At 36.7% G+C, this 22,930-nt stretch overlaps 1 protein-coding gene across 1 annotated transcript in view; it reads right to left on the reverse strand.

Moving 5' to 3' along the window:
- The window catches only part of KIF20B (kinesin family member 20B), a 101,777-nt gene that overhangs the window by 58,501 nt on the left and 20,346 nt on the right, over positions 1-22,930 (reverse strand). The window contains 11 exon segments of the mRNA XM_043986042.1: positions 6,450-6,615; positions 9,651-9,770; positions 10,322-10,383; positions 12,694-12,940; positions 15,244-15,385; positions 18,133-18,272; positions 18,933-19,202; positions 19,760-19,922; positions 22,089-22,235; positions 22,333-22,404; positions 22,729-22,840. Coding sequence (XP_043841977.1) covers positions 6,450-6,615; positions 9,651-9,770; positions 10,322-10,383; positions 12,694-12,940; positions 15,244-15,385; positions 18,133-18,272; positions 18,933-19,202; positions 19,760-19,922; positions 22,089-22,235; positions 22,333-22,404; positions 22,729-22,840 — 1,641 coding nt within the window.

The raw sequence follows: 22,930 nt of genomic DNA on the forward strand, positions 1-22,930 counted from the left end.
CTGGGAATAAGCCCAAATTAGGTCTGATCAGGATGCTCTACAGGTGTCCCAAAAGTCTTAAGGCACTATGGCTTTTGGGACACTGTAGAGAGGCATTCACTTACCCCAACCTCTCAGCTGAGGACCTTGTACCATACTTCACTGAAAAAAGTGAGACCATTCACTAAGAGATCTCCTTTCTCCTATTCTCCTTCTTTCACACTCTGACGTCTCAATTCACTATTATTTACCTCTTCAATTTAGTCTCAGATGAAGGAGTGTTCCTTCAATCTCACCAAGGCAAAACTCCTCTCCATGAACTCTCAATGCCATCTACTCCCAACTTCTCCAACAAATTACCACCACTATTAACCAGACTTCTCTCATCTTGGATCTTTCTGGCAGTACACATGCCCCTGTCTCCTCATCCTTTGATCCAACTAGCCCTGTTACTTATAATCCTATGACTCTCCTCTCTTTCATGGCTTAACTCCTTGAAAAAGCTCTCTACAAGGCAGTTAGGTACAGTGGATAAAGTACCAGCCCTGAATTCAGGAGGACCTGAGTTCAAATCTGACCCCCAGACACTTGACACTTACCCTGGACAAGTCACTTAACCCTCACTGCCCCACAAAAAAAAGAAAGAAAAAGAAAAAGCTCTCTACAATCCATGGTTCCAAATCCTCTCCTCTAACTCCCTTCTAAACCCTCTACAATCTAATTTCCGAACATCCTTCCTAGCATCCTTCATCCTCTGCAGTTACCAATAAGCTCTTAATTGCCAAATCTAAATGCTTTTTCTCAATACTGATCCTCTACCTCTATAGCATTTGACACCGCCAAACACCTCCTTTGAGAGACTCTCTCATCTCTAGGCTTTCTGACACTGCTCCCTCTGATTCTCCTCCTATCCAAGCAGTCTTTCTCATTCTCATTTGCTGGATCTTTATCCAGGTCACATACACTAACTGTGGGTATCTCCCAAAGATGCGTCTTGGACCAATTCCCTTCTCCCTGTACACCTTCTCCCTTAGTGATCTCATCAGCCCCCATGTATTCAATTGTCTCTAAACAAATGATTCCCAGATCTATATATTAACTAGGCCTAGTTCCTTTGCTGAGCTACAGTCACATATTGCCAACTCCCTTTTGGATATTTCAAATGGGAAACATTCATACCTTTTCAAACTCAACATGACCAAAACAGAACACATTATCTTTCCCCTTCAAATCTTCCTCTATTCTGAACTTCCCTATTATTATAACTTCATTGTTGAAAGTGACTCTTTATTGCACTCATGCCACATAATATCACTGTCAAACCATCACAAAATCTCTCCTATACAAGCCCTTCTCTAGATCCATACAACTATAACACTAGCTCAGGTTTTCATCACCTCCAACCTTCCCTACTACATTTGCCTTTCAACTGGCCTCCCATTTGAGGCTGACTAGCAAGTGATTAGATATATGGGGTGAGAGAGAAGAGTCAAGGGTAATGACGAGATTATGAACCTCAAGTCTCTCTCCCTACTTCAATCCATCCTCTGCTCAAATGCCAAGGTGATTTTTTAAAAATATATTTCTGGGGGCAGCTAGGAGGCGCAGTGGATAGAGTACCGGCCCTGGAGTCAGGAGGACCTGAGTTCAAATCCAGCCTCAGACATTTGACACTTACTAGCTGTGTGATCCTGAGCAAGTCACTTAACCCCAATTGCCTCCCTCCCCCCCCCCAAAAAAAAGTATATTTCTGACTATGTCACTACTCTACTTAAAGAGCTCCAGTGACTCCTGATTGCTCCCAGGATTAAATAGAAATTGCTTTCTCTGGCATTTAAAGCTCTTCCTGGCCCCTTCCTATCTTTCCAAACTTCTTATACCTTACTCCCCTCCTCAAACACTCTTCAATTTAGTTACATGGGTCTACTTGTAGTTCTTCCTACATGATATAACATCTCATCTCCATGCCCTGGCACTGACTGATCCCCATACTTAGAATATCTCCTCCCTCATCTCTGTCTCTTGAGTTTCCCTAGCTTCCTTCAAGTTTGGCTACAATTCCACCTTCTGCAAGACCCTTTTCCCCCTAGTTACCTTTAGATATCTCTATATTACCTACCTATCTGTTATATCACTGATGTATCTAGTTATTTACATGGTGTTTCCCCCATTATAATGTTGAGGGTGGAAATGTTTCTTATCTTTCAACAAGAAGTATATTACTCCATAAAAGCAGAAGAATACAAAACTTTTGAAAACTCACCAACATTAACAAAACATTATTTTACACTTGGTACCAGTACTCATTTATAACACAGGAAATTGTTTTTGTAAACACCATCCACTGAAGTCTTACTCTGATGTCTTGTCATAGCATGAAAGGATGATACTGAATCCTCAAAGGCTATGACAGTGTAGGTCCAACCAAACTGGAAAGGCTTTAAGAAGGTCTATTATTTGAAGACAGACATAGCTAAATTCAAAAAGGGGGACTGAATAATGAATTGTCTCCACCAGATTCATTAAAAACTTCATTGGCAGAATGTCACTGTCAAATGTTGTCAAACATAATCCACTTGATTTTCCTAAATTGATTATGAAAGTTGTATGGAACAAATCAAGATCATCGCACAATCTAGCTAGATTGTCACTATTTCTTTCTCTCTTATCTATTACATTGAGCAATGTACCAAAATTAAAATCACTTTTGACTTGTCAGTGCTATAAAGTATTGACTTGTAGCTTTTGTCAGTTCTTCCTCAGTCCTGTTCACAAATTGCTAAATGTAGCCACGGTCCAGATCCTTTCCAAGAACCTAGATGAAACTGCTTACCTCAATTTGTCTTTACCAGGAGGCAATGACTGAGGCTGGCTTATTTTGTTTTGGTTTTTTGCCCTTTCTGAGAAAGCCTCCAGGCCCTTGGTTACTTTTTAAACTTCTTGGAAGTTAAGTTAAAAAGTGGTTCTGTAACAAAGTATGTGGAAGATGTCAGCTTTGCCTAAGGGCATGCATACTCTTAAGGGGAAGCAGCCCTACTCCAGGATGTTCTGTATATAAGCCAAATTTCAATTCTGATTTCAAGATGTGGTCTCTTAACCTTTAAGTTGGTAACAGGAGAAGAAAAGGCACTGATAGGGATAAGAAGTTCCAAATGTGATGTGTTCTGCTAATGCTAAGATAGATACACATGTGCTTAAACCTCGCATTTGTTTGTTCCACTAGCAAGGGGACAAGCTTGCCAGCTAGGAAGGTAGCACTTTTCTAAGGCTGTATGTGAATTATGAAACCTTAATGTCTTGACTATTTAGAGCCTTGTGATTTAAATCCATTTGCCACTTATTGCTGGTTTTCTAGAAACTAGTAAATTAGTTTTTCTTTTTTTTTTTGTTCTTTTCTTTATCTCCCCCCCCCCCCCCCCCCCCCCCCCCCCCCCCCCCCCCCCCCGCCAAATGAGGGTTAAGTGACTTGCCCAGAGTCACACAGCTAGTGTTAAGTGTCTGAGGCTGGATTTGAATTCAGGTCCTCCTGAATCCAGGCCCAGTGCTTTATCCACTGCATCACCTAGCTGCCCCTAGATTACAGTTAAGAGTGGGAGAAAGACATTGGAAGATCCATTTGGAATCACTTACTATTTATATGAAATTACCTGAAATACTAAATAACCCTTTCCTTTATAGAGAATTGTCTAAAACATTAAGATGTTAAGAAATCTTAGTACCTTCCAAGACTACCTAAAATTTATCCTGTATGTGTTTTATTTGTACCTAGTTGTTTGCAAGTTGTCTCTCCCATTAGATGGTGAGCTCCTTGAGGGCTTGAGCTATCTTTTGCCTTTCTCTGTATCCCCAGACCTTAGCACAATGCCAAGCACAGAGAAGACACTTAATAAATGCTACTTGACTGATTTTATAGCAGAATGGTCTGCATCTGTAATTCCATTGATATAGGGAATATCTGGGTGAGGAAACATCCTCTCCTCATGTAGGTCAGCCCCTTCTCTGCCTAGAACACTGACTGGAGAGATTAAGTGACAAGAGGGGAGTCACCCAGAGGCAAGACTTCAACCAAGGTCTTGCAGGCTAGAAAGACAGCTTTCTATGTGCTGTGCTGCTGACTACAGCTAAGTTATCTACAGCACTTCACAGTTTTCAAGCACTCTACTTACAATAGTCCTATAAGAAGCAATTATCACAGGAAATTCTATACTTCCCGTTTTTACCTAAAAACTGAACAAGAAATCTTCCTTATGTTATTTTAAATCATGCTCTCTGGAGATGAAGATGAGCTGACTCCCCTCGCACAACCTCACATACTTGGTCTTTTGAGCTCACCTTTAAACCAACTTTTCATGTTTTGAATTTGTTTTAGGTTTTCCAGCTTTTTTCCTCTGGATTTTTCCATTCCACCAGTCTGTGACGATTTAAGTTTTTGTCTAATTTTGGGGACATTTGCCCCAATCATTTCTTCTATTACACTATAATCTTGTGCCTACTAAGTTCAAATAATATTTTCATAATATTATTGTATTGTTTTTCCAAATATATTTAGGACAAGTTCCCTAGTATTAGATTCAATATCAAAAGTGTGACAACTTCTAACTTTTCTACGAGTTAAGATTTCAGTGAAAACACACACACTCTTTCCTTATTTCAATTTACCATCATACTATACTCACACTTTGATGTGTACTAAATGTATCATAATGATTCTGTATTCTGGCTTGTAATAGAAACTTTTGCAAATTTTGTACTGCTATTTTAAGAAATTTCTATATTCTTCTCCAAAACAAATCCTGATTATGTGACCATTCAGTGTTCAGAGAAAAAAGAGGATGGGCAAGCCCCTTTACAAATTAAGATTAAAGGAGAGGCATTCTGAGTTAGGCATGACCAAAGCCATAGGTACGTTAAGTGACTAATTTGAAAATTAACCCCATGTTAGGATAATGGCATACAAGGTTTTGAAATTTACTAACTAGAATCCTAAGTTCCTTGAGAGTAATAGTCAAAGTCATAATCTCTGTACACTTAGAATCTGAGTCAAAGAATATTAAACTGGAAGTGACTCAGAGGCCATCTGGTTCACCCATCTCATTTTACAAGTGGGAGAGCTAAAGCCAAGAAAGGAAAAGCAAGTTGCCCAACATCACAGCTAAAAAATATCAAAGGCTAAAACTCAAACTCAGTGTTCGTTCCATCACAACATACTTGTTTGCAACAGTGGTGGGGACAGAAGAAACAACGAAGAGATGCTTGGAATCAGTAAAGCAATGGTGCTCCCTAAATTTTTCATTTCATGAGCCAATATTTTTATCATAATTTTATAACAGGTAAGCTGTTATAAACTCATCATTAGAGTACTTATCATTTGAGTTTCTATTTCTTTTCATTTTTATTCTGAGGTATTATGTTGCTTATGATTAAAAAAGGAGAAATTTATAAATACATGTGTTGGATTTTAAGATAAACAAGTATATTTGTTATATATCTGCTTCACCTAAAAGACTACCATCTCAGACCTAAGCAGTGTAATTCATGGGGCATAGCTACCTACAGAACTTTTACAAAGTTTTATATATTTTTTTCATTAATAGAAAAGTAAATTATTACCAAAAATGTAATGTAAAGGAGTCTCTCCTTATGAAAAGGTAGAATTAGAAAGGATGATAGGAAGAGTTAGACTCTAACACTGAACCCAAAGTCAAGCAATCTGGAATCAAATCTTGGCTGTTTCTGTCTAGCTGAGAATTGTGCAAATCATATCATCTCTAGGTTTCAGTTTCTTTAACTATCAAGTGGTTTCCAAGGTTTTTCCAGCTCAGGTCATGCTTCTAAATATTGACTGATATTTCCTGCCTTTTAAACTGAAAAAATGTTTACTCCTTTTGTACTGGAGATGTAGCACTGAATGGTTATTCCATTATTCTCAGCAACCTTAGGGGAACACATTAATTCCTGTGTATCTGAGAGAGAAATATTTTGTCTTCGATATTCTGTATGAAGAACGGTGGTATGCAAGATCAAAGTGGGAAGACAGAGATCATTTCATAAAAAGAGGTGTTGCAATATTTTGGACATAATGAATATAACAGGGGACGAAAGAAAGAGATGGAGAGAAAAGGGGGGAGAGAGAGAGGGAGAGAGAGAGAGAGAAAGAATTACTGAATTTAATCAAGAACCATGAACACAGAAACTAAAGAATTAATAAGCATGCAAAAGCAGCAAAGGAGGAAAGCATAAAATCTAAATAGACATTTATTACAATGCTTAGAAAACAGTTTTAAAATACAGTCCTGACTAAAAAAAAAATTGCCAGTCATCTCAGAGTAGAAATGCCTGGCATTTAGTTTTTAATACAAGTTTTTTCCTTAGATGAGAAAATTTATTCCTGTTTGCAATCCTCCTGTTTAGTGCTGGCACAGGAGTTAGTTTTCTGAAGTAGGCCCAGTTGGCAGGTGAAGAAGGGGTACCTTTCTTTATGGGCAGCTCTTCCTGTTGGAGTAGACTGTCTTCAAAGGATCGTTTTCTTCCTGAATAGGTTCTATTCTCCTTATCCTTCTCAGTTTGAATATCCTCAACTCTTTCATTACTGTTCAACCTTGACATTTCCTTTTTAATAGTAAACAAGGTCTCATCCTAGAAAAAATTAAGTTCAAATTACTTTTCAGGCAAGTTTCCAATATTTAAAAAAAATAACTTATAAACAACTCACAAGTTTAAAGTTTATACATTGCTTTCCTCACAACAGCCCTGTGATTAGGTAATCTCACAGAGACTCAGCTTCCTTATCTCTAAAATGGGAATAAAATACTTTCCCTAGGTCATAAAGCTATAAAATGTCTGCAGCAGTCCTGATTCTAAGAACTGCATTCTAACCCTTATAGTACAAGGTGCCCCATAAACACCGCCCAAAATCTTACTCTCTCTACTAATACAACATAAAAGTTTTCAAATTTGTGAGAAACAATTGGAAAAATGTTTCAAATTATCTCCTAAATCATGTTTTTGATTCTTCTCTTATTTCCTCCGTGACTATGGCTTGACTTCATACAGTCTTCACCCATTTTTGCACTAATATCTGTGCTGCCTCTGAAATGTTCCAGATCTGCAGCAGTGGAAGAAATGATCATCCTAGGCATTCCCTCATACAATAAAATTAGAGGTATAAACCAAAAAGAAAGGAAAAAAAGGTAACTGTATTCACTACAAACTGAAGGACTTCGGATTAAAAACTTAACTATTTGCCTCTATACCTGCAGTTGTACCTGAGGACAATCTATAAACCACTTCAGGTGATTTGATTTAGAAACAGATACCTCTCAGTTCTAGGGAACCTTAGAAAAGACTCTACCTAGGCCATTTCCAAAACTTGTTTCTGTAAACTCATACAAAATTAACATTTTTAAAAGTCACCTTTGGCAGCTTTTTAAAATGCTCCAGGTAGGCAATATGGTCCAATGGAAACAGAGTTTGATTTTAGAATGAAAACAACTGGGTTCAAATCCTGGCTTCACCACTTACTACCTTGATGACCTTGGACCACTCACTTAACATCTCGAGTCTTAGTTTCTTCATCTGTAAGATGAGTGATTTCAACCGTGACCTCTGAACTCCTTGGAATTCTAAATCCATGACTGCGTGAGCCTCTACAGCTATACAAAACAGAAATGGTAGCTCTTCACAGCTAATCAATTTCTTAATATAGGTAAAGCACTGAAGAACTTTGGATGATATAAAGTACTTTGCAAACTTTGGAATATTATACATCAGGTACCATTACTATTATAATTAAGAAAAATCTTACTATAATTTTGATGTTTTTGAAAGTGGTGTAGGTATAAATAAAAACCATTAAATTTATGCATGTTAAAGTATATATTAGTATATAAACCTATAAAGATAAATGTGAAAATATGGTGAAGTTATTTTTGCCCTCTCATGCCTTATTTATTATACAAGTAAACTATGTCTGCAATTAAACATAAAAGCATTGTCTGTAGACATCCAAAATGCTTTCCCCCAAATTTGTAGAGAAGCAAAAATGTATCCCTTCAGAACTGCTCAGGATTAAAGTTAGGGGAGTCCTCGTTGTCACCCCAAACTAAGAAATATGATCGGTAAGCATTGGTTAGCTCCTCTTTTTTGCTTTTAAAAGGAAAAAAAGTCCTCCTCATCAGGAAAAAGTGGAAGTTAGGGGCATGACATGTTTTACTCACGAAACATTCTTTTCCTTTACAATATCCCCATCTGCTGGGACTTAAGGTTTTTGCCACTAAAAGCTGTTAAATTGGGCAAGGTTGGATTATACTTCCAAAATTACCAGTGAAAGCAGGCTTCAATATTTCTTTCTATTCCATGTACATACAAAGCTATTATAAATCATAAAGGTTCTTGTGCAACTTTACAACATCAACTTAGGAAGATTAAATCTCTAATCAAAATTAGTACTATACTTTCATAATAACTTGGAAATATTACTTGTTTAAGGCAAGACCTTTAATTTCACTAACAAAGGGACCTCCCAACCCCAATCAAGATCAGCAATTGCTCATATTTAGTTTTAGAGCTGCCCAGGTCACTGGAAGGTTAAGTGCTTTGCCCAGGGTCACCTGGTAGGGATGTGTCAGAGCACTTACCTTTGATATTTATTTATAAACTAGGGTGCATTTTATCCTGGTTCATAAGTTATACAGAAAATGTACATGCTACAAAGTCATGGAATTACAAACTTTGAATTGAGAGGGAACTTTAGAGATCAGAGTGCAGTCACCTTATTTTACAGATGAGGAAACTGAGGCAGAGAAAGGTTAAAATGACTTGGCAAATGACAGAGCTGAGACTTGAACCCAGCTCTTTTGATTACAAATTCAACACTCTTCCCATTACATCATGCTATGTCTCCCGAAAAAGGCCAATGAAGTCCTCATCCTCTGGCACATTGGTACAAAAGTAGTACTTTCTTATCCACTGTACTTCTCCCTTTGCCATTCCTAAATTCACCTTGATCTAAGGTTAATTTGGGCGATAACTGTGGCTTCTTAAGGGAAGATGCCATTATACCTAGCATAGAAATCAATCCAAAACTTAAGAAAAAATAACAACAATCATATAAATCAACTTCTAGGTCACTATATATGGTAACGTGAAAAAACACTCTTATTATTGATGTAAACAGTTGACTAAAATCACAATTACATTTAACTGAACTTTGTAAATATTTATAGAGAAAGTTTAATAGGACTGCATGTCCTCTTCCCTCTTCCGCATGGAATCCCATTCTAATTTATGGAAATTTATATTCTAAGGATTCCTGTGCCGTCATCCAGTCTGCCAGAGTTTAAAGCACCTTTATCCACCTATACTAGGGAAGTAATATAACTATCCCAAAGGGCCTGCTAACATAAGCAAAACATGTCCATAATAAGCCAAAAGAGAAAATCATGACTGACTGAATTGTTAAATGATCTATAGTCAACATTTCAAAGGTTTCACAAGTAATTTTTTGTAGGACATGAAATTACAAGCAATTTTATCTCAATTTTTAAAAGTTTACCAAGTAACATTAGCCCAATTTTACTTAGAACAAGAAAAGCAGCTTCTTTTGAAAATTCTGATTTGTCTCATAAATTGGAAAATGAAACTAGTTTATAAACCAGCAGTTAGATTCTTACACAGCCTTTAAATGTATCTTCCATATGTGACACCAAATTCTGTAATTTGTTGATAGTATCTTCTTTTTGATCAATGATATCCATTAATTCTTGAATTCTTTGATTCTGTGCAACTATTTTCTTTTGGAAAGAAGAAAGACATTTTTAGAGTACAGATAATAATGTCAAGAAATCAGTTTCTAAAATTGCTTCTTAAAAGAAAATCCTCTCAATTCTAGGTCCATTATTACTAAGAGAACTTAGCAAAAAGTTATGATTTCTGACATTTAACAACTTAACACTGACACCAAAACATTTATATCATGTGTGTGTAGGGGCAGCTAGGTGGCACAGTGGATAAAGCACCAACTCTGGATTCAGGAGGACCTGAGTTCAAATTTGGCCTCAGACACTTGACACTTACTAGCTGTGTGAGCCTGGGCAAGTCACTTAACCCACATTGCCCCACCCCCACCTCCCCCCAAAAACTATATATACATATATACATATATCATGTGAGTGTGTATGTTTTAATCTGTATGTATCAAAGCATTCAATAGTTTACAAAAAATAAGCCAATAGATTGCTCTGTCTCACTTGTCTAATACACTAACAAAAACCATGAAAGAAACTGAGAATTATATTCAAAACACTAATAAATAATGGTATTACATAAAATTCTAAGGCATCACCTTATTAGCATTTTCAAGCTCATGAACAGATATCTTGTAATCAGTAGCAGGCATTTCTGATTCTGAGAAAACAGAACATAGAAAAGCAGATGTTAATTTTATGTAGCCTTGAAAACAAATATACAGTATCCAAAACACATATCACTGAGCAGCTCCCCATTACCTTCATCATTGATTTTTCCAAAGGAAAGCACTACTGGTGACAGGCACAGTAGTGTAAATATTTAGAAGCACCTCTCAACTTTGCTATACCAGGATGTGGAAGAGGCAACCAGAAGACAAAAATAAGCAGGTGAGGACTAGGGAGCATTGCTAATGGCCACTCACTCCAGATTAATAATGATTATTATCAATTAAGTAATTAGTACTCATCGTACTTTCCTAATAATGTAACTTCTAGAAATAGAAGGAAGCCAAGTAAAAGCTGTGGTTGGTACTTTTGTGGAACATTACATAAAGTAGACATACCTATTACAGTTATAAATACATTTATCCATCCTGCTTTCACAGTAACATGATATAGTATATTTACACAGCCCTTGAAACCAAATAATGTGCCCTTCAGATTAGTAACACTGGCCAAAAAAAATGTTGGAATGACTTTGGGAAAACAGGCACATTAATGCACTGTTGGTAGAACTGAATTAGTCCAGCCATTCACATTCGTCCTGAAAAACAGCTTGGAACTATGCCCAACAGGTTACTGAACTGTGGATACCCTGTGACCCAATGACACTACTTTACCCCATACCATACCTACTGTCCCTAAGAAATCCAAGAAAAAGGAAATAGGAGTCATATATACAAAAATATTTGTAGTAGCTCTTTTTGTGGTGGCAAACTATCTGAATAAATTAGTGAAAAATATAGTATGAATGTAATGAAATACTATTGTGCTATAAGAAATTATGAAGGAAATTTCAGAGAAAGCCGAGAAGACATAGGATTTCATGCAGAGTGAAGTAAGCAGAACCAAGAGAATAGGATACAATAAAACAACATTATAAAAAAAACCCAACAACTTTGAAAGATTTAAGAACTCTGCTCAACACAATGGCCAACTACTATTCCAGAGGACTAATAATGAAGCATGCTACCCTACACTTCCTAATAAAGGATGGACTCAGTCAGTGTGCAAATTAAAACATTTATTTTTGAACAAATTGCCAAATAAACAACTTGTTTTGCTTAATTGCACATTTGTTACAAGGGTTTTGCTTTTCTTTTTTCTTTTTCTAGTGGGGAAGATATGGGAGGGGAGAAAAGAGCTTTTTGTTCATTAAAAAACAAGATAATATCTGTACCTTAATACCAGAGGCTCCCTATCACTTCCATTTCAAATATAAATATATATATTTAAAAATAGAATATATACTATATATTTTATACATAAAATACATATATAAATGTGAAATATTATTTCAAATCTATTCTATATCAGATAAAATATTATTTAGAATTTAAAAGCCCTTTATATCTTTCCAGTCTTCTTACATCTTTTCTCTCCCTATCCCCTGATTCCATGACCAGTAACACTGGCCTCCTTGTTGTTCCTCCCTCAAGACACTCTGCTATTATCCCCCATATCTAGAATTCCCATCCTCTTCATCTTCATTTTCTGGCTTCCTTTGAGTCCCCACTAAAATCTCACCTCTTACAAGAAACTTTTCCAGACTGTCCTTAATTCAAATGCCTTTTCTCTATAGATCATCTTAGTGATCATCTGTACTGAGTTGTTTCTTGTCTTTCCCTACCACTGTCCCTCTCTTCCCCATTAGATGGTAAGCTCTTTGAGAGCAGGCCCCATCTTTTGCCTTTCTTTGCATTGCCAGATCTTAACATAGTGCCTGGCACATAGGAGGCACTTAATATAACCTTATTAACTTGACTTGACATTGTTTACATGATCTAGAAAGATCTAGAACAGTGCAGCTATTCCCTTAAATATCACTGTGAGCATTAGCATAGGACTCAGTTACAAGTCCAAAGGAGCCTATATCTTAGAACATGAACACCAAGCTATAAGTGCACAGGGAGAATAACAAAAGAAGGGGGAAAACAAAACATGGATCCTAACATGTTTCTTAATTTCTTTGTAGAGGTGACCTAAGTATTTTTAACATGAGATCTTGAAATACGCAAAATGCTACAACTCATGGGTTTGGCTTTTTCATTGCATATGGATTTTTTAGTTTTGTTTTTAATAATCCAAGATGTTATTTTTTTTAAAAGTCTGACATATTATAAAATCTAGTGATTACATAAAAGAACTTTCTCTATAATTATGAAATCAAATACATTTCATTTAGGATTTACATATTATAAATATTTCTGTATAAGCCTAAACCGTGTTCAAAACAGAAAATACTTACTATTTTCTCTCTTTAATTCTTCTTGAGTTTTGACTAATTCTTGTTGGACTTTAGCATATTCTTCTTGGATTTTAGTTAATTCAGCTGTAACTTGATTATACTTTAGTTCTAAACAAGCAATAGCTTCCTGGGGGTCAGCAAGAGATTCAATGAATAAATGAGCAGTTTCAGCTTGTTTCTTAATATCAGTGATATCATCTTGAAGGGAATCAATAATGTCTTCAATTCCTACAAGATTATTTGATTCCTAAAAATAGCAAAAACCACAGGACTAATGTTAATCGTGGCTTTCACTATTACAATATTACAAGAATAGTCCATATTCTTTTAGACATATTTTTAAAATGATAAGAAAATTATTTTACAACTTTAGGAAATTATTAGGGCTCGCATAAAGCCTAGAGACTGGGCCAGCTACAAACTCAGATTGAGACCACAGGCTAGTCGATATAAGAATACTGATAGGCAACCGGACTCATCCACAAACTCTAAATAATAGCATCGGGCCCATTAGGTCAAGTGCCAAACACCACATAATGTTTTAGTAGAAACTGAAGTGTGTATGCAGTCAAACAATGCAAACTGTCACAGAGCAGATAACTTGTAGTCTCTGTACATTCGGCTATGTTGCACATGACTTACGTGTTTACTATACATTGCTGTATTTAATCATCAATTAATACAGGCTATTAAGCCATGGTATGCACGTACTATTGCTATGGATTATGTCCTCTGTTCCCACCTGGGATCTAGGCCCTTGGTCAACGAATGGAACTGCCATATGTCATGTGTTTCCTATTTGAGATTTGGACACTTAGTTCAATATATGCCAAGTTGTTATGAATGCTACTGGATTATAGAGTATGTAATATATTAATCACATGCATGAATACTAATTAAATGAAGTTCTAGCACACACTCCACACCTTAGGCATCTGTCTTTAAAATGTATTATGTCGCTGGATGTTCTATGTCAATTCATTATGCTGATATGTGTTCAAAGATGTTCATGGAACATCTGCCAGGACAAAAAACTCTTTACTTGAGGAATAATATGGAGTAATTAAGGCTTTGGCTTTGCAGCATCAAAGGAATTAGGCCTTGCTGTTGACAGATACATAAAACAAACATGAGGATATTGCGAGGTAAGTAGAGAAAACTGATCTTGTTTCCTTAGGTGAAACTTTCAGGTTCAAATTAATTAGCAGCTAGACTAGGGAAGATCTTTAAGGAGAGTCGCTAACAACAAGGTAGTTAGTTATATGCAATGGAAGGCTCTGATCAACAGCCCAGACAAAAGGCCTAATCTTAGGGAGATGGCCCTTCCTGGTTTTTGATAGCTAGGTATATCTCTAGCAGATGACAGGAAAGATTGTCTCTAACAGACATACCACCACCCCCAGCAAGGAACAGGCCTAGAGAACAACATGGCTATTAGAGATGCCATTCTCAGTCAGGAATAGGCCTACTGAGAGCAGTGTGATGACAGAAGACATCACCCGGCAGGTCTGGATGTATGATATGCCTCTCCACAGTTATTACATTTCTGTGATCCCTAAGCATGCTACGTCTCCCAGAAGATGGATGATAACTTATATTTGTGGGAGAGTATACTCTATGTTTATGGGGGCAATGATCCTCTGCAAATCTATTTCATTAAATGTGCTGCTACTTTTACACAAAAAAATTCACTTCAGGTTGAAAGGACTTTTTTGCTTTTATCAATGTCTTAAGCAAGAAAATGATGTGCAAAACAAATCTATAAGATTTGAGACATTGAACATTTTTTACCAAGACAATTGCTTAGAACATGTGTTACATTTTCCCATAGGAATAGTTATATTTTTTTTTTTTGGGTGAGGCAATTGGGGTTAAGTGACTTGCCCAGGGTCACACAGCTAGTAAGTGTCTGAGGCCAGATTTGAACTCAGGTACTCCTGAATCCAGGGCCGGTGCGTATCCACTGCCCCATCTAGCTGCCCCAGGAATAGTTATAAATGGTATTTGGGTTCCTATATGAAGATTCATTATACATTCTAGATGGTATATTCCCTTCCCCCAAACCCTTGACACAAAACCAAGTTGGGGAAAGAAATTCCTTTCCCTACACTGGGCTACAAGAGCACTAACTAGATGAAGTGTAAAAAACAAAAACGAAAATAATAAGTTCCCAGGTATAGTAAGAATGGACTTTCTTATAGCTGAGGCATTTTTACTGTTCAGTCAAACTAGCCATTCACTTGTAAATAGTAGTAATGGTTCAGGGACAAGGCTCAAACAGTAAATGGATGAGAAACCACAAAATCAGAATTCAATGGCAAAACAGACAAGTTTGAGGCTCTCAATTCTTTACACATCTAACTTGTTTCAGATTTTGTAGCCAAGCTCAATCAACAATTAGTCATACATTTGCATATCCTTGACTGTGATATGCTTAATAAATATTCACATAAAAACGGCTTTTAAAGTGTATTAAAATCTGTGTTAAATGATACAGCCGCTAATACCAGAAGCACCTCCAATTTCTTCAAATTAAAAACACATACACACCTTGGATTCAACATTCATAATACAAGTTTCATCCATTGGCTCCTCATGTGAAGTTTCAAAGTCGGCCACCAAATCCTTAAAGATTGCCATCCGACGCTCGGAATTTTCTTCTAACATTTCACGTTCCTGAAGAAGGCATTCCCTTCAAAAAGCAAATAAATTCTACTTGAGCAACAAAATAAGTTCACCTTCAGAAAGGTGTTTCTTTTCCAATGTTTCAGAATATTAACAAAAAAATAAAAGTAAAAAGGTAACAAAATAACCACCCCAAGTTGTCCCAGTCTGTTGCAGCAGCTTTGTGGAATTCAGATTTCCCATTTATTAAGAAAATCAACCCATGATCCAAAAAAAGCAAAAGGCCTTGATTTGGTGGATTTTCGTTTTCCCTGGGGAAACAGCCTTGTAATATAATTTTAAATACCCAGAGGCACAGGGATTGGAAGAGGGGCAAGTGGTCCAAGAATGCATCTACCACTATCTACCAGAAGAAAAAAAAAGATTATAATTGGAGAGAGAGAGAGAGAGAGAGAGAGAGAGAGAGAGAGAGAGAGAGAGAGAGAAAGTATACATCAGCTATTTAAAGAGTAGAAAAAGTTCAGGCCAGAGGTAACTAGGTGGTGCAGTGGCTAGAGTGCCAGGCCAGGAGTCAGGAAGACCAGAGTTCAAATTTGGCCTCAGACACTAACTGTGTGACCCTGGGCAAGTCACTTTAACCCCATTTGCCCCAGTTCCTCATCTGTAAAATGAGTTGGAGAAGGAAATAGCAAACCACTCTAGTATCTATGTTAAGAAAACCCCAAATGAGGTCACAAGAGAGTTGGACACAAATGAAAAACTAAACAACAACATGCACATCATATAATATAGAGCTGGACCTTTGAGACCATCTACTCTAACCTTTATTTCCCATAGGAAACTGAGGCCCAGAGCATTTAAGTCAATTTATGATTGTGTGAGTAGCTACCTCTGGATCTAGAGAACTATCAGGCTCTTGATCTTTCAGTTCAATATGAGCACATTTGGATTGTCCCCCACAGTAAAGCTGTGGAAGAGAACCAGACCTTTTATAAGGAGGTGTGTGGTCTGATTTAGGTGTCCATCTGATCAGTTTCCCACTTTTAATGTTACAGGTAGGTTAAGTGCCAGTTAACTGAAGATGCTAAAATTTCCAGCAAAGAAAATTCCTGGTGGGGAGCACCAGGTAGGAGGAGGGGGCATATGTGAAGAAAGACTAGAACCAGAAAAATCAGAGGTTTTCCTAAACTACTATGCAGGGATATTAAGAAGACAAACCTTTAAGACTAAGTCAATTTCTCTTATAAAAAGGGTTCATACTACATTAATAACCATTGGAAAAATACATAAAACCCTTCCCCACTGACTCATTTAACTAATTTCCCTTGCTTTAAACGCCTCTAAAAGCCTTGTTTCAAGAAAAGCCTGGGAGAAATATCTAAAAGGGCAGTTTGGAGGGGAGGGAGCTTTGAACCTAGAGGTCCCTCATTATTTTCAGGACCCCAATATTTCGGTGAGTCACCCAATTAACACTCCATATATTAAATTCGGCCCCCTGTGGTCTGTTTTAACAGTGCTCCCTCATCTTACCTGTCTATCTGATCCTTCTCGGACATCTTTGTAGTTCTGTCATCCACATCCTATCCCCTTCTTTATGGGTACTCTCCAGGGCTCTCTACTGAGGTCTCTCCTCTCTCTATCAGCTCCCATGGATTTAACCACAAATGACTACCTGCAGTATGACTGCCAGACCCACAATATCCAGCCACCATCCTTCTCCTGAGCTCAAGTCTTACATCTCTAAATGTCTGAACAAATCCACCAGGCTATCCCATAGGCATTTTGAACTCAAAAAGTCCAAAATATAACATATTACCTTTTCCCCAAAACCCACTCTATCTCCTCATTTCTCTAGTTCTGTCAAGGACACCACCAAATCATCCAGTCATCCTACTTCACAACCTCAGGGACATCCCTAACACTAAACTTTGTCAATTATGCCTCTACATCTTTCACATCCACTCCCTTTTCTCCATCACGACACTGTAAGACCTGTCAGAGGAATTACTGAAAAAATCTTCTCTCCACCTCATTCCCCAGAGGTGCCAAATTGATATTCTTGAAGTACATGTCTTACTAACCCACCCCAACTCATGAGACACCAGGCGTACTTATTACCTCTAGGGTAGGAGTTCTTAATTTGCTGTCTACTGAAGGGTTCATAAACAAATTATCAAGGGTCCAGTAACTTGAATGGAAAACAATTACATGTTTATTACAACTAAACTGTAACTGAAATTGAGCATCTCCTTCAATTATTTAAAATCATTATTCAAAGAAGGGCTCCTTCTTTGTTGCTGCCAGACTGCCAAATTGGTATATAACACCAAAAGAAGGTTATGAGCCTCTGCTTTAGGATAAAATTCCTTTGCATGGCAAGTTAACTACTTCATAATGGGTCACCAACCTATATCTTACTTTTCCTCACACACTCTGCATTCTAGCAAGACTAGCCTACTTAATGTTCCCAAGTATACCACATCACACTTCCTGACTTAGGGTCTCTGAAAAGGCTCCCAAATCCCCCAGTCCCCCCACATGCCTAGAATGTTCTAAGTACATTAAAAACTCAGCTACAATGGTAGCTCCTACAAAAAGCCACTCTTGATTCTATTAATGCTCCTTACAACATTATATTTATTTCACATAAATAGCCATGTATACATTGTTTCCCCCACACTAGAATGTAAGCTCCTTGAAGGCAGATAATTTTGTTTTTCTTATATACATAGCACCTAACAGTGCCTAGCATAGACAAGTGACTTAATAAATACTTGTTGCACTGAATTAAATTCTAAAACTTTTTGAACTTACTTAAAATCAGCTTCCCGTTGAGCCAAGTATTGAGTAAATTCTTGTGTAACTTCATCACGAATTTTTAATTCCAAGGTTAACTTTTCTTTCTTTTCATTTATCAGTTTGTTCTTCAAGTCTTCAATCAGTGACAGTAGCTTCTAAAATTTTTACAAGAATCCATACATCACTCCAAGACAAAACATTCATTTCTTTTTAGAAAACAATGCATATTGGGCATTTTTCTTTGTGCAATCTTATATTTATTATAGCCATTGATTTTTTTTTTTAAGCAATAGTACCTTTAGGGAAACCAGCCCACTTAAAGATATACTTCACCTAAATAGAAAATGAATGCTCCCCAAACACAAATAGAATTACCATTTTTTGGTGGTTGAGGGCTGGGGGGAGGGGCCGGGACACCTACTTTGCCCAAGTTGGAAGTGCAACAGGTACTCATGAGCCCAATCCCACTTATTAGCTGTATGGAAGTTTTGATCTGCTCCATTTCCAACCTGGGCCAGTTTGCCCCTTCTTAAGCAACCTGGTGGCTCCTTGCTGCTGGGGGCTTACCTTTGTTTAAATCATGTGTGAGATTTAAAATTGGATATACAACATCCCAGTTAACTACTCTGCTACTCACCAGATATTTTAGAAGAAATAGGAAAACTAGTCATAGGCAAGAACTGGCAATATCTAAGCTAGAAGCCAAAGAGGCGCGTGTAAATGGGAAAAGAGACCCGTGGGGGATTACTGAAGACTAACAGGTCTTAAAGTCCTAGAATAATAATATGACAGAGCCAACCTGTCATAATACATACTGCATACTCCTCTTTGCTGACAGCTTTTTCTTCTTCCAGTGTTGTATCTAGTTCTTCCATATTATAATCATCTTGAGCTACATCAGGATTCTCTACCAAATCCTCATCTTCTATTAAATCTTCAAGACTTCTCTCCCATTCAATGGTGGTTCTCTTCATTCCTAACATTTTAGTGTCTGCATTATCAGCAACAAAGGATGTATCTCTGGAAGATTTAGTCTGGCCAAATGGTTTCTCTTGAGAAAAATTTAAGGTGTCTTGAACAAAAACCTGTTAAAATATCCAGTGTTAGTTTTTAAGTGAAGGATTTAGATAAATGAAATTAACAGACAACTCTGATTTTTAACAGATCCCAAAAGTGCTCAAGAAATTTTTAGCATTCTTATATGTAATCAACTTAATTATTCAAACTACTAAGAGGAAGCATGGATAGAGAAGAACACTCAGATAACCTACCCAGATGGGTTAATCCCAAAGTCCTGCTTGTACCAGTAAGATTTTCCCTATCCATCCAGCCCCTCAAGCCCAATGGTCATTAAGACAGACAAGACAATCAACTAATCTCAGGGATAAAGCTGTAATGCATTAACATTTCCATAGCATATATTAAAAAATTCATTATTAGTACCAGAATTAGGTATGTTCAGTACTTGTCTTCCCTTTAGACAACTACTTATAGTTAAATTTTCAAATAAATCTTTTTTAAATTAATAATAAATTTGTTTACTTCCTATTATATTTTCAAAGAAAAAGTATTCAGTACACCCTAATAGCAGAAATGGATGAGAAAATAATATAAGCAACTGTGGTGGTTAAAATATATTTACTTTTTGTGCAACAGCTGAGAACTTCAACACGTTGAACGTTTCATCATAGGCAGAACAACACTGGCTAATGTTGACGATCATGTATATTTTCCCTTTGCCATTAAAAAAGCTTTGAAAATAATGGGTAAGCTTACTTTCTCGGAAAGGTACATGCTGCTGCAACCTAAAAAAGAAAAAAATGTTTAAAATAAGTATGTGCTTAAATAGATTCCAAAGCCAGGTTGAAATATTCAGTTGCTGACAACTCACACAGGAATGAATAATTCAGCAACTACAGCCATAAGATAATGCCTGTTTGGCCAACTGTCTCTGCCTTCTATTAATTCTATGCATTATCCATTGAAATAGTCTCTGTTGTAATAAAAAAAAAATCAAACAAGAAATCTATGCTAAATATCACTGTTGTCATAAAGGAAATAACATATGAAATTTTAAATGGGCTCAGTTTACTAGCAGTCTGTCATAAGTATTTAATGTACTTGGGTAGTTCATGTTGACTGATGCTAACTGATCTCAAACAATGATCTATCTAACTAAACAAGAAAACTACAGCATTAATGAGAATGAAACTATTTTACAGATAACATGAGAAGTTAATATTATCTCAAAAAATTTCCAACATATTCTAAAGTATAATAGATATAAAGTGCCAGACTGAGTTAAGAAGGCCTGAGTTGCAATGCCACCTCTGATACTTACTAGCCATTTGATTCTAGATCCTGGGTTAAGCCATTTAATGCGTTCCAGCCAGTTTCTCCATCCATAAAAATGGGAATAATAATAGAAACTACCTCACAGGGTTACTGTGAGAATCAAATGAGGCAATGGTGTAAAGTATTCTGCAAACCTTATAGAGTTACATTTTCTGTAAACTACTTGAATAATGTCCTCTGCTTACTAAATAAGTATTTACACTAATACTATATTTCAAGAATGGCTTTTATCCAATATTTCTCTACATTAACTACAATCCACAAATCACTGTGTGGGAAGCAAATTTAAAATAAAAGTTTAAAACAGTAGAATAGCAGCAGCATTTTTGTAGTAGCAAAAAACTGGAAACAAAGCAGAAGTCTATCAATTAAAGGATGGCTAAGAAAAATTTTTTTTAAAAAAAGGATGGCTAAGGGTGAAGCTAGGTGACACAGTAGATAAAGCACTGGCCCTGGATTTAGGAGGACCTGAGTTCAAATCCGACCTCAGACACTTGACACTTATTAGTTGTGTGACCCGGGGCAAGTCACTTAACCCCCATTGCCTCACAAAAAACCCCCCAAAAAAACAACAAAAAAAGGATGGCTAAAAAAATGTATCAGAAGGTAACGGAATATTACTGTGCTATGAGGAACAACAAATGTGATGAATACAAAGAAGCACAAAAAGACATACATGAACAGTTGTAAAGTAAGTAGAGTCAATGACTACAACAATGTAAATGGAAAAACTGCAAAGGAATCAAAAGTAAATATTTAAAATGTACAAAGAATAAGCTTGTTCCCAAAGAAGATAGAAGAAAACAACTCTTTCCAACCTCTTTTGCAGAATGGAAGGTGTGAGGGAGTAAAAAAGATGCAGAACATGAGATTTTCAATTCCCAAGTTTTGCTTATTTTTTCTCTTCTTCCACTTTTTTCCCCTTCTAAAAATGTCCTTTGCTATATGAGATGGCACTCTGGGATACTGAGAAATTTGAGTGGTGTAGAAACAAAAGCGATCAATAATAAATTAAAAGAAGAACTATACACCAAAAAAATCAAAAGGAAATATAACAAAATTATGAATATCAAGCAAGACTGCAATGAATAGATATGAAGACACCCCAACCTACCCCTTTGTGGAGGTGAGAAGTCCACAGGTGCTGCACAATGCATATTTCAAGACTTTTCAATATATTAATCAATTGAAATAATTTGGTTGTCCCCCCCCCTCCAAAAAAATTCTATTTGTTATATAGGATGACAGGGGGTGGGGAGAGGAAGGGAGGGATATTTGGTATAACTGCGCGATATAAGAAACAGACAATATCAATAAAAAAATTTTTTTAAGATATCAATAGACATTTATTTTTAAAAGAAAATAATAAAACTGAAGGAATGGGGGAGATTGTGTAAAACCCCTCTGAGAATTATATGAACAAAGTCTTAGTACTTCACACTTTAACAGACTGCTTATCATTTCACCAATGCAGGCATTCCCTGCACTGTCTCAGATCACAGTCCCCTCATGTTCTGTAATTCACTGTATTTACCTTTAAATACTCCACTGAGAATCTTGTATTTAGCACAATAAAGTTATGTATAAGTGTCATGTCTATTCTTAGTGACACTTACTTTGACTTTTGGCTGTTTCTTAGAGCATTAATACATTTTCCCAGAGTCAGCAAAGAAGTGTTAATGTTTCCAGTCTCTCTCAATCTTTCACCTTCATTTTGCGTCTTCATGCTTCGTTCTGAACCAGCTAGATCACACAGTGATAGTCTGGGCAAGATGGAGGGAAGGAAGAGGAGAGTTAATATGGCGAGCAACCTTGAAACATATTTTTAAAGCAGTTAGATTTAGGAGAATGCTTACTTACTCACTGACTCCTGTTACATGGGGCACTTCAGAATCCTCTATCTGCAACGTTCGAATGGTAAATATGCTGTGACTATAACAAAGATTGAACAATGACTGTCATCACATTGTTGGTGGCAGATTTTACCCTATAGCCTCAGATCTGGTTGTAAAAGCTATCGAGAAATATAAGCTATGATCTCTATATAGAAGACTCACACCTATACCTCCAGCCCCAATTTCTCTCCTTGTTTCAATAGATGGCTGAGAAGTAGCTAGCACTAGTGTTGAAAACATGCTATCAAGAGCAGCCTAATACCCACTTAGTCTTCAGAAAGGAAGGGAGAGTTTTGCTTGCAAGTAACTGTCTGATTATCCTAGGTAGGTTGTAACTCTAGTCTTTTTTTTCCTCACTTGCCTTCTGCTAGATGCACTGTTCAGTTTTGTAGAAGCAAAGCTCTGGTGCTTCAGTCCTAATTTGAGAAGTCTGTATGCCTCTTTGGAATCAGAAACTTGAATCCATTGTAGATCTTAAAAAACAGAAGTCAGAAAAAGTGGGTCAATGTTTTAAAAATAAAACGATCCATGATAAAATTAATGATTTTTAACCAGTCACTCTA

Source organism: Dromiciops gliroides, chromosome 2, assembly GCF_019393635.1.
Source record: "Dromiciops gliroides isolate mDroGli1 chromosome 2, mDroGli1.pri, whole genome shotgun sequence".
Classification (NCBI taxonomy): Eukaryota; Metazoa; Chordata; class Mammalia; order Microbiotheria; family Microbiotheriidae; genus Dromiciops; species Dromiciops gliroides.